Below are 15,126 nucleotides of genomic sequence, written 5' to 3' on the forward strand. Positions count from 1 at the left end.
TTGCCAGAAAAGAATTGAAGCCATGGCTTCTTAATATATGAAAAATGTTCCTGCTACTTGCTCAGTGATGTCCACAACACATCATTTCGAACACACAATGAAGAGAGGAAAAAAAAGAAAAATGGAGTTGTTTGTTTGTTTGTTTACTCGTTTTGTATTTTGTATAACCTCCTTCATGAGCATATCGTTTTGCTGGTGTTCTGTCTTGTAGGTGTTGTTTGTATTAGTTGTAAATGCATCTTTTTCATCCTTTATTGTTGTTTTGTAGCATTATAGCAAAATGTACGGCAACAAAGGACCTCCGCGGAAGTATAGCACCCCTCGCGGAGTTGACGAAACCTCGAATGCAAAGAAAACGTGCCAAAAGTGTGGTTCTAAAGCGCATTGGACATTTGAGTGCAAAGGCGTAACGCCATCACGTGGGGCCGCGACGACGCGACTCAGTAGAACTCAACAGCTGCGATGGGGCATTAAACAGCAGCGACAGGAGTTTGTGCCGGAACCAACAGAGTGGGAGGCGTATAAAGAGCGTGTGAAGGGCGTGGAGCGGCAGTTGGTCGCAGAAGCCCGCGCGGAGGTTAGCCAAAAGAAACAGCGGTTGGAAGACAGGACCGGTGTGAAGAGGGAAAGTGAAGAGCAGAGCGATATGAAGGTCATTATTAAAGAGGAGGACAACACACATAATGCGAAGAAAACGTTTAAAACTGAGGAGTGAATAAACCGGCTGGCGTAATCGCATGTGCGCCAGGAACCGGACCCTCAAATGAAAAAAAAGGAATTGTTTTGGTGCTTTGAATGGTTTTTTTTGTTTTCGTATAGTCGGACACTTTTTATTTGGCATTGTTGTTAGTGTGATTATCATTGGGCATATTTCACTCGTTGCTGCACGCACGTTTCCTGTTATGCCTTCGGTTTTTTTCCCTATCCTTTTCTATTTTTAAACATGCATACATTTCCCATTAACCTATTTCTCTATTTTGTGAGCAAATGTTTGCTTCCACTTTGTCATCCTTTCTTTTTTCTTTCCCCCCCCCCTGATGGTCATACTTGTTTGTGTCCTTCTGCCTCTCATGCAACGATGAATCTAATTTCGTTGCCGACTGCGTGATCCAAATAGTTGTGGCGATTCCGCTGATTTTTTTAACGAGAATAACAAAACGAAGAAAATATGTCTTTTCGTCACTTCAGCCGCCGTAGCCGCGTGAAGTGGACACGTGCGAGGCGCCGTGTGCTAATTTTCCTTGTTCTTATTTTGATGGTGCCTGTGTGTGTATGTTGTGGCTTACTATATAAAACCCTTGGCTCATCCAGCCGTGTAGGCGAGGCACCCACTCCAATTTCCAAAAAAACTGCAGAAGATTCACAAGTGGCTGCAGTGGATTACATTCTCCCACAAGAGTACGTTGAGGCGCTACGAACGTTTGCGAACAATTTACTCCTGAAGGAAATTGAAGGAGACCCTTGGCAACCATCGGGTAAGTTCACAGACATCATTGCCAAGCCAGGGCTGGGTGTGCCTTTGCCGTACAATCTTGCAACTGTCAATTCATCAAAACGAGGCGAATGGGAGGCGTGCGATAGACGCAACGCAGAGTTTACGGTGGAACGTGATGAACTTTGCAAGGCGTACCTTAGCAATCTGAACAACATGCGCTACATTAAGGCCATGTCGTCAAAGCTGTTGTACGGGCGCACGATAAAGTTTAGGATTACATATGCCCATAATGGAATCAAAGCGCTAGTGAAGGTTTCTCAGGGTAGGTTTTACTTCGAGGCCAGTAGTGAGGTAGCTGCTTTTAGTGTTGATCGCGCCCTGAACTTGTCACGAGTTCCCACAACAGTGTTAGTTGCTCTTCCCGTGGAGCATATGCAAGCCGCTGCCGCAACTTCCCCTCTCCTCTCGCAGTGGGCGTCGAACACTATTTTTGAAGATAAGAACATCAAAGAGGACTTTGTGTCTTGCACAAATTCTTCACGACACCCACCGTTTCGTGCTTCACTTTGCGCCTACGTTTCTGTTCAACTATGGATGCATGATGTCCATCCAGCATTGGAAACTTTTTTGGAGCTGCCGTATAAGTATGACAATGCCTTTGCCAAGAAGTATTTCATTCCAGGAAGTTCATTTTGGCCTCCAAAGAGCGCGAGGTTGCGGGCTATCGGTGAGCTTAATGACCGTTTTATTTTCGACTTCATCATTGGTAATAGTGATCGCGGTATGAATGACCACAACAACTTTGTGTACGGTGGCTGCGGTCGTGAAACCGTTTGTGACCGACCAATGAAGGACAAACGCATCAAGGGACTCGCCAAGTACGCTTTTCTTGATCACGGTAGCGGTTTTTATTCACGTGCTGATCCCAGTAATAATCCCTTCTCTGGGAATGTAGCGAATATTTCCATTTGCCGCTTCAGGCGTGGAACATATGATGCACTGAAGGCGTATGATGAACCGGATTCATTATATCGTACCCTTCCGCTGGTAGCGCATGTGCGGAAGGTGTTACACCCTTTTGTCTTTAACATGTTAGGCCTCACAATTTTTTTTACAATGCAATCGCGGCTAGAGAAGGTTTTGCGTGTTGTGGAGCAATGTCTGAAGAAATATTCACCAGAGGAGGTGTTTAGCCTGCCAGCTTATTGGGAGATTAATATCCCTGAGGAATGGGAGGGATTAGATGAACTGCCGGATTTTGTGGATCCGGACGATGATTAAATGTTTGTTCCCAAAAATGACAGAGGAGTGTTTGAGAGCGTTTCATACGTGATGGGGTTGCTCCTGAGGCGATAATGTGTTTTTGTTGTTATTATTATTATTATTATTCATTGATCTGGTTATTTACATAGATGCATAGTTATGAAAAACCGCACCGTGGGTACATAAGCAACGTTACTGTTGTTGTTGTTGTAACGGTTGGCGTACTATCGTGTCATTATTGTTTTATTTTCTTCTTTTAGTACTTCAAGGTCGTAGCGTCACCAGTGGCGCAACATATCCTCCCCTCTTTTGTTGTTTAGATGCCCTCTGGCTCCCACGTACTTCTATGACCTTCAGTTAACATTTTTTTTGTTTCTTTTACTTATTTTCCTAGTGGAAAGAGGAAAGGAGATAATACAGGTTTCATGAAGCCGCAACGGTACCATTGATATACAAAAGATGTTATAGAAGAGTTTCTTTTTTACTGCACAGCACTTGGAACTGGGTAGTGCACGTATCGTCCGCGTATGTAGAGTTCCACAGTGAAAACAAGTATTTCCATGATCATTGCAATTCGCCCGTTTTTTCTTATTAGTCTTTTTTCTTTCCCTCCATTTCCTTATCAATAGAGGAATGGAAGGAGTAAAAGGGAGAAAAGTCAAACCAAATCTATCGACATAATTTAATATTATTGCCGTTGCTATTGATATTGTTCTACAGTTAACGCCAAACGGAAATAAAGACCATAATAGTAATGATGATAATAACAGTAAAAGTAACAGTAATGATAATATAAGTATTTTACAGTACTTAAGGGGAAGATTTCAAATCCCTCTTACTCTTTTCTTCCTTGCCTTTCCTGTTGCATCATATGGTTAGGCTTGTTTGATATGAACTATTGCGATCTGCGTCTTTGTGTTTGGTGATGGCTGGTTATGCGGATATTAACCTCGTTGATGATGTTGCAAATGGGGGGGGGGAATGTGCGTCTTTTGTTTCTTACATGCAACGCATTGGCCAGTTTATTGTGGGGAATTAAACATAGCCGGAGGAGAGTTTGTCATTACACAATTTGTTTTTCTATCGTTCACCTTCATTTTTCCCCTTTTTTTTCATACTTGCACTGTTCACATGGGAACAACGTCGACAGTAAAGGTATAGCAGCAACTAGGGAGGGCGAGCTAAAATTAGATAGACCGAGGCAGCGTGAGAACAGAGTAGTTAGACATAATCGAGCTAGAAGCACATTAAATGTCTCCTCTAGATTTACTGCAGCAGGTGGAAAGTTCATACTTTGTTCACGCCTCTGAGGTACCGCTGCCGAAAGCTGATGTGCGCGCGGCATTTGAGAACATTGCCACATCAAAGGAAGGTTATGAGGTGCTTTTTACCGTTACCGGCCGCGGTACTGAACCTCATAGCACTGTTGTGTATCTGTGCAGTGGTGCTGCTGCAGCTGAATGGACGCGGGAAACACTCAATGAAGCCTCTGTGGAAGTGTACGCATTACGAAAGCGAGGTCCCGCGTCTGCATTTCAGCCCCGGAAGACCCGTCCCGCTCTGGTGCCAAGAAACGGTGTGGTACAGCGGGAACGCAAACTTGTGCCCGTATTGGTGAATGATGACTTTCCGCCTCCAGTAAAGAAGGAAAGGTCACCGGAGCCGAAACCATCTGTGAAGGAGGCGCCCTCTCCACCCCCTCCGACAGAGGAACCGATGAAGCGGTTGGAAGAGGAGAATGTTGTTAAGAATGTAGAGGAAGAAGAAAAGAATAGGATGGATGAGATGGAGAGGGGAAAAAACCCTGCACCGGTTTCTTTGAGTGGGGCGGCAGCGGAAGGTGCTCCGAAGTTAATTCCAAAGGAGTCCGGTGGCAAGAAACAGCAAACGCTTTTGGGTATGCCAGTTGGGGGGGCGAAGCGGGACCGGCTCATTGAAGATAGCAAGAAGGCGTCCCCGAAGGCGAAGAAACCCCGCACCCAATCCAAAAAGGAGGCGAAAGTTGGTGAAGCCACTACAAGTTTAATGAAACTCGCTAAGGCATCCAAGAAGAGCAGCCTTACTGGGTCGTCAAGCGCAGCTGCAGCTGCAAATGGCTGTAATACAGACAATGCCAAATCGTCTCGAGATATTCTTGATGATGAAGAGCAATCCGATGGCAGCAGTCGTGGAAACCGTTCCCCACACCGCGATGAAGGCCTCTTAGATGACCCTGAACCTGTGCTTGAGGTCGCTTTTACACCTGCAGAGAATGATGAGATAATTTTGTGTGACAATGCACCACCGATGATATTCTGCGCCCCCGAACCAACCTCATCTCCTCTAAAGAGGGATCCACATCGGACACAGGCAGCTAATGGCAACGCTGCACTCTCAGCACATCCAAAACTTACGGGGTTCTTTCAACCGGAGGTGATTGCCTTTCAGAAAGAGTATTCACGTGAGCTGGAAACGGACACGGTTTTTGAGGGCGGCGAGTACATTTGCAGCGACAGGGTGGTGTACCGGCACGTAAAGACGGGTGCGGTATTATCTGAAGAGGAATATCATAAGAAAAGCGCTGAGTTGATGCGAACGTGCGTCGCGACTGAGCAAAAATCAACACATGACGCCGGAAGCAAAAACCCCCTTGCAGTAGGCGGTGGGGGCAAAGCTTCTGCAAAAGTGGCGGTGGAGCGAAGGGGGCCGCCAAAAGTTGAGCGCCAGGGCGCTACCCCTCAGAAGAATTTAATGTCTTTTTTCGGTGCAGTAGCACTTAAGCCGAGTGCTGATACCAACCGCTGAGGCGAGAGGGAAGGGATGGCTCCTTCTCCCTTGCAAATATTTCCGCACACTTCATTTTGTTTAGTAGGTAGAATTTCTTTTTTTTGCTTTCCTCTTGGAAAGAGGGGGGGGGTAAAGGGGAAAAAGAAAGGCGAACCACACATATTTTTACCTTCGTTTATAGATACATCGATACGAATGGGTGCAAACACACGACATCTCGTAACCTACGATTGTTTGCTTTAACGCATTTGCCTACTTTACGGACGGTGTTTTGCACATAGATGCACTGAGAAGCAATGTCTGCTTTATCTCCTCCATGAAATAAGTATGCTTTCTCACTTGTTTTGCTTTGCTCTTAAGTTGTTTATTTGATCCTCTTCTTTTGTTCTTTACTTTTTCTTTTATTTCATTCGACTGCAATGGAATGTGCGTGTCCATGTATGTGTGCACGGTGCCTATCGGAGAATTCAAATAGTTGGGTTAGGAGTCCCCGTGGAATGCCTGGGTTATGAACAAACAACTGCTTCAGACTCTTCCACTGGCTAAAGGGAAGGACATACACAACCGTATAGCAAAGTTGGCACTGTATAAGGAATGTATTGCGCTTGCTTCAAGTGTTAGTGATCCTCTCGTGCGACAACACACAATTGTAGAGGTTCGGGAAAAGTGGCTACTGAGCCGCGGTGATGGCGGTCAGACATTGCAGCTTCAGCTGGCGAGTGCTTTGGACAGAATTGCGTATGGGCGCATGTGCGTATCAAAACAACGACTGCGTCTCATACCAAACGCAAGTGAAAAATATGATTGGGGTGTTGTAAACCCTCTCGAGCACCACGCACAGCGAATACAGCGCCGTGAAGAGAGGGAAAGTCCGGATGCATTTCCCCATGGCGCAGGGCGTCGTGACTTTGTGCCAATGACGAACTGGGGATACGGAAACATGGATCCCGATGCGGTCATGCGCCATAAGGAGTTGACGGACCGTCAGCATTTTATGGGCCCACATTGGCGGAACAAACCCAAACCGGTGCTGTTGGAGGATCTGAGCTTCGAGGAGCAAATGTATGTGCAGTTCCAAGGAAAACCAAAAATGAAAAAGACACCCAAGAAACATTATTAGGGATAATGACGGGATACTCGTGTGCACGAAAACTAATAAATAGCGCTTATGAATATATGTGTTTTTGTGAATGTGCGTATTTTTTGTGAAATTGTAGGGGGGTTTCTCTTATGATTTCTTTATCTCATACTTCGTGTAGAGGATTATTCCTGATGTTCGAACGTTTCATTTTTTTTATTTTTACGCCTTTTCCAGATGGTATCTGCTCTTGATGTTTTTGCTCACCTTCCTATTTTGTGCGTTGGTTTCGCTTGTTTCTGGATGACGCTACTGGCACCATGTGCGTAGACACACACACCTATATATTCGTTTATGTGTTAACGTATTTCTGCCTCTTTTTGCTTCCTTTTCATTTTTCTTCGTCCCATCAATTTGACACACGTTATAAAAGGGAAGGGATGGAGGTGGCTGCAATGAGTCAAGCGAGTTTGTTGAAGGATCGGCTTCTGAATCAAGGGGCCAACCACTTTGTCATATTTACTTCCGTGGGTGAAGTGCTGGAGTGGAGTGGTGACTTCCAAAATGAGGAGAAACGGCTACTTGCCTACACAGTAGCACAACAAGCCTCCACATTACTTAGGCCTGGGGAGGAACTCAAACGCATATCGATGGTGTTCGACAATGTTGCGTACGTCATTACTACGATTGCCGGCCCAAATGAACACTTTGGCATTGTAGTGAAGAGGGCGGTGTCTGATGCTCTGGAGCAAAGCTAGAAGCGACACACTTGACTATTTCTCTTCGCTTCCTTTCTTGTTTGTTCCTTTTTCTTGACTGCCATCTACTAAACGAACAGCTGTTGGTGGTGATTTGAGGTTCCTCCTGAATCAATGGTGCGGACCGAAGTTGTGAGGTTGTTTATTTGTGTGCGGAGGGGGTGGGGTGGGAGCAAAGCGAAGTGTGTTCTACACGTATGTTTGCTTGCGCATTTGCTGACCCATGGCTGAGCATTGTAGATAGTATCAAATTTTTGGACTTACTCTGCGCATTCACGTTAGTATAAGTTGTCTACGCATTTACATTCCCATCCTCTCCTACTTTTCTTTTTCTGCCTCCTATTGTGTGCGCGTATGCTTGTGCCCTTTGGTTTAGTGCTCGGAGGCGCAACCCCCTCGTGGTATACCTAAGGTATCCGATGAAGAGGTATTTTCTCATTGATGAATCTACTGGGAGGATCATGCGGCTGCTAACTGGGGAAAACATCATCCGTCGTGGAGCAGAAATAGCAGTCAAGGGTGCAAACGTTGTTTGTGTCGGCACCACATGCATCAACGTGAGCCGTACGCACGCCATCATCAAACTATGCGAAAATGGGGAGGCGTGGCTACGCGATTGCGAAAGCACTAACGGAACTTTCCTTCACTCCGACACGGGTGTGAGTGTACGCTTGGAGCCGGGGTTTTTCTACCAGTTGAAGCGCGGTAACCATGTTACTTTTGGTGACTTGAAATTGCGCTTTGAATGGGACGTTATTGCCGTTTGCGGGGGAAGAGTTCCCGTCTACGACTCAAATGCAAACCTAATGGATTCATCACAGGGTTCTGGGATGAATGGGGCCAGCAACGATTTGCTTCGTCTTGAAGGAACCGTGTGCTCATCCATTTGTGCTTCTTGTTCCCTTGCGGGAACGGATGCAACACCCCCGCTGCCGGTGACTCTGACCGCCGCATCGGATGAAAAAACTTGCGCTGTTGTTTCTGTGCAATTGGATTGCGGCGTGCTGTGCAAACCTCTTTGCGAACTTGAAAATGTGGTTCCGTATCTTTCGGAGAGTACTGGCGCCGGGAGGAAACGATCCCGCTCCGTTATTAAAAACACCACTGACAGGTTATCTAAGGTTAAGAGCTTGCCTTCCTCAGCTACGGTTAAAAGTGAAACTACCGCAAGAGGTAGCCGCCTAAAACCCAAGAGTAAATCGAAGGGTCGAGTGAAAGTTTGCTTTTCAGGGATGTGTGGAGAAGCGACGCTGGCGGCTAAGTTCCTTGCGAAGAAGCATTGCTGGTCTATTGTGGATAATGTTTGCATGGCAGATCTTCTTATAATCAATCACCCACCCGTACGAACACCCAAATTTATCATTGCCGTTGCCCGCGGCATACCGGTTGTTACGGAGGAATTTTTCGCATGTGGGGATATGCGACAGGTGAGGCAGTTTGCGCCGTCGCTAGTTCACAACAACTGCACCTACGATGCTGGGCGCCTCTTCCAAGTCATTACTTCAAACGTCGGAAAGCCCGCCCTACTGGGGAGGCGTTTCTCTCTGGAAAAAGTTCCACCAGCGTGGCGCCGTACTGCCAGGAATATATTGACCGGCTGTGGAGCGGTTGTTTTCACCAAAGGAACCAAAAGCAAATCTGTAATCTCATTGACGGGAGCAACTCTGACAGCACTGTATGATGACATTTTGCGCGGTAAAGTTCCAGCTTAATTACAATTACAATTGAGCGACGATCTACGTCCCCATTTCGTTCTCTTCGCTCTTTCATTTTACTGTTTTCTTCATATATACCCATCAATCAACAACAGTTACGTTTATATACTTGCACGTTCTGTAACTTTGTTTTTTGAGTCCTCTTTGGCTTTTTTGTTAAAGAGACCGTACTATCGTTGAATGGGCGTCCGGTTGTTTGCCTGTTCCCGTTTCATTATCCATCTTACTTTCTCTTGCGCTTTGCTTCCATCCTCGTTCCGACTTTTCTGTTGTTAAGTTCGTTTGTGCGCCTTCATTTTATTTATTTGTTTCCTTGTCATTTATTTTATGTGTCTCCTCACTTCTCCTACTTCGAAAGAAATTCGGTATTGTGTAACCCACTAGGCACTGCACACCTGCGCTGTTGTCAATACGTGTGAGAATTGTGTGTGACACAACGCTGTATGAAAATTGTTGCATCAGGACTCGCCTGTGTAACGGTGGTCCTAGCAATGATTTACCTTTCATTATGTTCCTTTCATTTTCGTTTTTTTTTTCAACCTTTCCTCCCCAAAAATTATCTGTAATACTTTTTCCGTTGCTTTTTTTTAAAAATTTATTGCCTTTCTTTTATATTGTAATATCTATTAATTCTATATGTATTTATACCACATCTGCTGTGATTTGGTTGGTCCCATGCTGCTGACAGGTTCCCTTTGTGTGTATGTATGAAATTACTTTTCGTGTTTCCAAGTGAAGTGACATCTTTTTTTTTTCTTGCACTTGTGTGGTAGAGGAGTTTGGCTGGTAAAGTGCCCCGCCATCTTTGTATCTGCTTAACCAATGTCGAAACGCAAGCGGTGCATGGCCGATGTCGTTGGTTATTTGGACTCCTTTATGGCATGCAAGCGGACGGCTGAATCCCCTCCATTAAGCCAATCTTCAGATGGTGAAGCTATGCAACTGTCATTGCGTAGTGATACTTCAAACGAAAATTGTAGTAGCAGCAGCGGCGGCAGCGTACCCGGTCCTGATACCATGCATATCCCTACGGTGAATGAGGCAAGGGTTAGGTTGGTCAAGAGGGCGGATTCTCCGAGGTTGCGGGGGAGCGTGTTTGAAACAGAAATGAACTTCTTTTGCAGGGAAGAGGAAAATATTGCGGATATGTGCGTATACTTGGCTGAGGTCGCCTCATCGTCACGCACACCTGAGGCCCTGATGGCACTTGTCCTCTACTTTATGGAACATGAGCCAGATATGGTAATGCAATCTTTGAAACGAGCTGGACTGCAATCGCAACTGCTCAGCGCTCTCTGCAAATCCTCCGCACGCAGCGTTACAGACAACAAAGAAGGACTTTATATTCGTTTTGTCGGCCACTTGTTAACTCTATGCGACGATGAGGTATTATCCGATGCTAGTTTGGTGAAATTCTTTCTTCTGAGCTCCGAGAAGCGAGCTGAGGAAGCTGCTGCAACACCAGCTGGATCAAAGCACTGGTCGCAGCGGGCACATTGCCCGACGCCACCTAAGCAACGGCGTCAAGATGATTCAGCACTGAAGTCAGCTGTTGACAAGTTTTGCCGCGGGAAATCAGATGATACCGCAACCTCCTTAGCTCTTAAGGCGTTACTCCACATTATTTTTAGGTACAATCAAGCAACCTCGTTTCCAGGGGAAGCTAACCCTTGCCTTGTGTTTGCTGAGCTTGGCGGATTTGAGGTTGTGACACCCATGCTGAACGACGCGGACTGCAAAGATGTGCTTCACCTGCTGGAGGTTGTGACATTATGCGAACGGTTGTGCCCATCTTATGATGCGGCTTTGCAAGAGTTGGTTATCCTTTTGATACGTTTGGTGGCGCGTGAGGACACAAAGTGCGAAAATGATGTGCTAACTATTGCTCTGCGGGTTTTGGTTAATGGCACGAGTCTTGTTCCGCATGCACTGCGGGATTCGAATCGTCGGCGTGAGAGGTCACAGCTCGCTGAGTTTTCTACCAAAAGGCTGATGAGTGACAACACTCCCTTGAACGTAGCAGCCTTCATCCTCTGCTCTGCAGTGAACATTGTGAAGTGGGAAGTCGCTTCTAGATGCGACGAGTTTGCCCGATGTTTAGTTAATTGTCCGGATTTTCTCTCTCGGATTGCAGAATTGACTTTGCAGTGTTACAACGCAGAGGAAACGGAGCGGAACGTCGTTTCCGGGTATTACGCGCTACTGCTTGCTGTTCTATCCCTCATCGACACGCCGAAAGTTCAGCTGCGTGTGCCTGTCATAACGGCTGTGGCGCAGGCAACGAAAGGGACAGAAACGGGGAAGGCTGTGGAATCGAAACCGATGAAACTCATTGTAGCCATTCTTCAGGAGTTCCTGCTTTTTCAGAGCACTGCAGGATCCTTGACGAAAAGCGGGTTAGTTTCTATGAGTACCATCATTGAGAGTGTCGTCAAATGTAACGGCATAGAAATATCGTCGGATAGTTAGTTGTGTTTATCAGAAATAGCTACATATACATATGTTTCCTTTCCCATAGCTTGGATGCGCTATACTCTATTTACTTATAAAGTTGGCGGAGTGCTGTTGTTGCGGAGGCTTCTTTTGATGGATATATTTAGCGGCCGAGTAATGGAGATGTGAGAACCCCTCCTTTTCTCATCTATTTTTATTCGTTTTGGCTCTCTTTATTCCTCGTTGACTTTGCTATGTTGGGTGCCTCCTGTGGTATGACCTATGGACCTCACACTGTCATGACGAATCTCAAATGCTTTCGGAAGTATTCTGCGGTGAATTTTCTTTCACAAAGCTCTGCAGGTGTTTAGTGAATGGGTGATGTGAAGTTCAAGTGGATATCTTCGCGTCCTTACGCTTTCCCCCCTTTTCGACTGCCGATGGTGAAAAAAAAAAATCGTCACTTCTGCGAGCCGATCAGCTGCAGAGGCCCCGTAACGGTGGGTGGGGATCACGGGGACATGTCATGTGTTAGCGCTCTCTTTAAGAACCGCAGACGATCGTAAAATTCGGTGCTTCAAGAATTCTTTATTTTGATTTTTTTTTCCATTTCTGAAAATCGTTAATACAATCACCGCTACTGAAACTGTTGCGCTGCGCTCTCTTTTCTTCACTGTTGCTGTTTCTTTATTTATTTTTGTAATTGTAGTGTTTGTGTTATAGCGCGGGTGAAAAGTCCCTTTCGTTGGTGTTGAAGAGGTGTGGCAGCTGTGCAGTTTCTGAAGCAAGCGCTTGCGCTTGCCTGCTTTTATACAACAATATAACTAACTGTATTTTTGCGCACCCATATAGTTCGAGGGAAGGAAGAAGCAAAAAAAAAAATAATAATAATGGTAACGGGGGATATGTCGACAACCGTCACCGGGTTGGATCCGCACAAGATGGCACGGAGAGCCTCACGCTTTGTGTCTTCGGTTAAGGCTTCCACAGGCACTGCCTCTTCGACCGGTCGAACTGAGATGGAACGTTATTTTGAGAATTTTGCGTCGATGGACTCTGCAGAAGGCCTAGAAACTATAGGACCAAAGGGAATTCAACATCTCTGTGAGGATCTTGCTATAAAAAGGGATTCCTTCGAGATGTACACGCTCATTTGGAAGCTTGGGATTACAAGGGGTGGGTGCATTCCACGCTCAGATTGGTTGAACATGGTGTACAACTACAACATTGAGGTCCCGGTGGAACTGAAGAGACGGCTTCGGGAGTGGGTGAAGGACGCAAGAGGTCCTTCTTTTGTTGAGTTCTACAGCGAATTATATGATTACATTAGGGGGGATAGTGCGCGCATGATGCTTCCTGAAACTGCAGCGAGGGCGTGGGATGTACTGTTTAGGGGTGACCAGCAGGTTGCACAGTGGATCAGATGGTACACAGGTTTTTACGATTGCGAGGTTACCCGCGACATTTGGCGGCATGTGGCGTTGTTTTTCAATACCGGAGATAATGCAACCCCATATCGGAAGGAAGATGCATGGCCTACTGCTTTCGATCTTTTTGCTGAGTGGCGGGAGACCTGTGAAACACCATGACATGTTTCCCTCTCTACTTTTTTATTGGACCCTGTTGGGCTGACGTCGCCTAATGTTGCCTGTGCGTGCCTGTATATATATATATATGTGCATATCTGATGTCTTTGCTTGCACGCACATGCACCCTAACATTCGTTTGTTTGCTTACCTTCTGCAACTGCTCCTTATCGTTGTCTTCTGTCATACCTCTCTCAGTATATTTCTTTTTCTTTTTTTGTTTTGTTATTAAGAGAAGAGAAAGGAACACTCCGGCAGGTAAGTTATGGCACGGGGAGGAGGCGGTTTTGGAGGCAGCCGGGGCGGTGGCTTTGGCGGTGGTCGGGGAGGTGGTGGTCGAGGCGGCGGCTTCGGCGGTGGCTTTGGCGGTGGACGCGGTGGCGGTGGTCGAGGAGGAGGTGGTGGCGGTGGCCGTTCCATGGAGCCGGACCCACCAGAGCAAATTGTACCCATCGGAACATTGCTCACCGCTTCGGAGGGCGACCTCGTCTACAAAGTGACAGCGAGTGACTCTGTACCACGTTTCAACGCATTTGTTTATGGTGCCAACAAGGCCAAGATTGGTAAGATCGAGGAAATATTGGGCAACACGAGCGATGTAATGTTTTCAGTCAAAACGGTACCGGGCATACAAGCAGAATCCATTAGCGCAGGAGATACGATATATATATCCCCTACACAGATAAGTCCTCTGCGTATGTTCACTGATCCACCGAAGCCACGCGGCCGCGGCGGGCGGGGTGGCGGTCGTGGCGGAAGGGGCGGTGATCGCGGTGGACGCGGAAGCTTCGGTCGCGGTGGTCGCGGGAGTTTTGGAGGAGGAGGTGGTGGTGGTGGTGGCGGCCGGGGTGGTTTCGGCAGAGGAGGAGACGGAGGCGGCTACAGAAACTTTGGTGGCGGTGGTGGCGGTCGCGGCGGCCGCGGGGGATTTGGTGGCCGCGGGCGTGGTTTTTGATGCAGTTGGAGCTGATGGGTGTCTTTTAACCTATTTGCGCCACCCATGATCGGTAGTAACTTCGGCTAACGACGCGCAAGTAAACGGAGAGGAAAGGGTGTAACACAAGAAGAAAAGGAAAATGAAGGAAACGAAGAGACATAAAAGGGAACGAGAAAAGCCGCTTAATGTTAAACGGCGAGTGAGAATCTGTTCTAATAAGTTTCACCGTAAAACACGAGAAAGGAATTTATTTCCTTTGCTACGTTTTTTGTTGGCTCTTGCTGTTTCGGTTGTGTCCCATTCATTGTTGTTTCATGGTTTGCACTTATTTTCCCACTTTCTGCATCTCTCATTCAAGAACGCATCCCTCAACAAGAACAATGTGAAACATAACATTTAATTTATTTCTTCTTGGTTGTGTTTGGATCCATTTCCCTCCTCCAGTAACGCTAGCTGTCGAGGGATTATCGCTGTGGCATTCCGAGTCGCTTCTAAAAAAACTGATTTTCTCACTACTTGATTTCACTTGGACAGTTGATGCTTCATATCCTCGTAGCTGTGAGATGCCATTCATATTTGATGTTCGTCCACCCCCACCTCCTGAATGAACACCGCATTGTTTCTGGGGTTATTTTCCGCATATTCGAGGTTTCGTGAGGGATTGAAACAATGCGGACCTCCATTGATAGCTTCCGAGTTGCTTACAGGCCGATGGTTACGAGCATCACTACAACACCTCGAAACTCCCATAAAACGACGAGAACCGTAGGGCTTTGCCTGTCATTTTCGATCTCTACTGACATGCCGCTGTTGATAGTGCTGTATCTCTTTTTTCTATTTGCTGGTGTGCTGTCTTGGATGTGGGGAACAATAATAATAAATTTGGGCTCTTCGTCACAAAAGGTGCCGGTGGTGCTGTTTACCACCATGCGTTGCCAGTGGTGTATGCGTGTCCGTGCCTTCCTTTTTCTCTCTAAAAGGAAAAAAAATTTAACTTGTCTCCAACTAAGGTAGTTGATGCTCTTTATTATTTATTTTTTGAAGTTCCGCGTTCATGTGTGGGATTGCGCTGCCTGTGCCCTTATTTTTCACAAGTAGAAGTGGGCTTCTCAATTCGGAGTTGTATATGGATCCCTTTGCTCCACCTTTTATTTA

The 15,126-nt window shown here is 46.4% G+C and overlaps 9 protein-coding genes across 9 annotated transcripts; all 9 read left to right on the plus strand.

Moving 5' to 3' along the window:
* Positions 1-280: 280 nt before the first annotated feature.
* On the plus strand, positions 281-715 carry TEOVI_000632700 (Zinc knuckle, putative; the record flags this gene model as incomplete). Its single annotated transcript, XM_067221332.1, has 1 exon — positions 281-715. One exon carries the CDS (start codon positions 281-283, stop codon positions 713-715), a length of 435 nt encoding a protein of 144 aa, XP_067077433.1.
* Positions 716-1,168: 453 nt separating this feature from the next.
* On the plus strand, positions 1,169-2,716 carry TEOVI_000632800 (Protein of unknown function (DUF1193), putative; the record flags this gene model as incomplete). Its single annotated transcript, XM_067221333.1, has 1 exon — positions 1,169-2,716. One exon carries the CDS (start codon positions 1,169-1,171, stop codon positions 2,714-2,716), a length of 1,548 nt encoding a protein of 515 aa, XP_067077434.1.
* Positions 2,717-3,949: 1,233 nt separating this feature from the next.
* TEOVI_000632900 (uncharacterized protein) lies at positions 3,950-5,482 on the plus strand (the record flags this gene model as incomplete). Its single annotated transcript, XM_067221334.1, has 1 exon — positions 3,950-5,482. The coding sequence occupies one exon, from the start codon at positions 3,950-3,952 to the stop codon at positions 5,480-5,482; it is 1,533 nt and encodes a 510-aa protein (XP_067077435.1).
* A 490-nt stretch (positions 5,483-5,972) lies between these two features.
* On the plus strand, positions 5,973-6,584 carry TEOVI_000633000 (uncharacterized protein; the record flags this gene model as incomplete). Its single annotated transcript, XM_067221335.1, has 1 exon — positions 5,973-6,584. One exon carries the CDS (start codon positions 5,973-5,975, stop codon positions 6,582-6,584), a length of 612 nt encoding a protein of 203 aa, XP_067077436.1.
* Positions 6,585-6,982: 398 nt separating this feature from the next.
* TEOVI_000633100 (uncharacterized protein) lies at positions 6,983-7,300 on the plus strand (the record flags this gene model as incomplete). The annotated part of the gene is made up of 1 exon (XM_067221336.1): positions 6,983-7,300. One exon carries the CDS (start codon positions 6,983-6,985, stop codon positions 7,298-7,300), a length of 318 nt encoding a protein of 105 aa, XP_067077437.1.
* A 419-nt stretch (positions 7,301-7,719) lies between these two features.
* On the plus strand, positions 7,720-9,012 carry TEOVI_000633200 (FHA domain containing protein, putative; the record flags this gene model as incomplete). Its single annotated transcript, XM_067221337.1, has 1 exon — positions 7,720-9,012. The coding sequence occupies one exon, from the start codon at positions 7,720-7,722 to the stop codon at positions 9,010-9,012; it is 1,293 nt and encodes a 430-aa protein (XP_067077438.1).
* Positions 9,013-9,837: 825 nt separating this feature from the next.
* On the plus strand, positions 9,838-11,484 carry TEOVI_000633300 (uncharacterized protein; the record flags this gene model as incomplete). Its single annotated transcript, XM_067221338.1, has 1 exon — positions 9,838-11,484. The coding sequence occupies one exon, from the start codon at positions 9,838-9,840 to the stop codon at positions 11,482-11,484; it is 1,647 nt and encodes a 548-aa protein (XP_067077439.1).
* An 854-nt stretch (positions 11,485-12,338) lies between these two features.
* TEOVI_000633400 (Cullin binding, putative) lies at positions 12,339-13,037 on the plus strand (the record flags this gene model as incomplete). Its single annotated transcript, XM_067221339.1, has 1 exon — positions 12,339-13,037. One exon carries the CDS (start codon positions 12,339-12,341, stop codon positions 13,035-13,037), a length of 699 nt encoding a protein of 232 aa, XP_067077440.1.
* A 262-nt stretch (positions 13,038-13,299) lies between these two features.
* TEOVI_000633500 (snoRNP protein GAR1, putative) lies at positions 13,300-13,989 on the plus strand (the record flags this gene model as incomplete). Its single annotated transcript, XM_067221340.1, has 1 exon — positions 13,300-13,989. One exon carries the CDS (start codon positions 13,300-13,302, stop codon positions 13,987-13,989), a length of 690 nt encoding a protein of 229 aa, XP_067077441.1.
* Positions 13,990-15,126: the final 1,137 nt, after the last annotated feature.

Source organism: Trypanosoma equiperdum, assembly GCF_001457755.1.
Source record: "Trypanosoma equiperdum strain OVI genome assembly, contig: ctg_1411, whole genome shotgun sequence".
In the NCBI taxonomy this organism is placed as follows: Eukaryota; Euglenozoa; class Kinetoplastea; order Trypanosomatida; family Trypanosomatidae; genus Trypanosoma; species Trypanosoma equiperdum.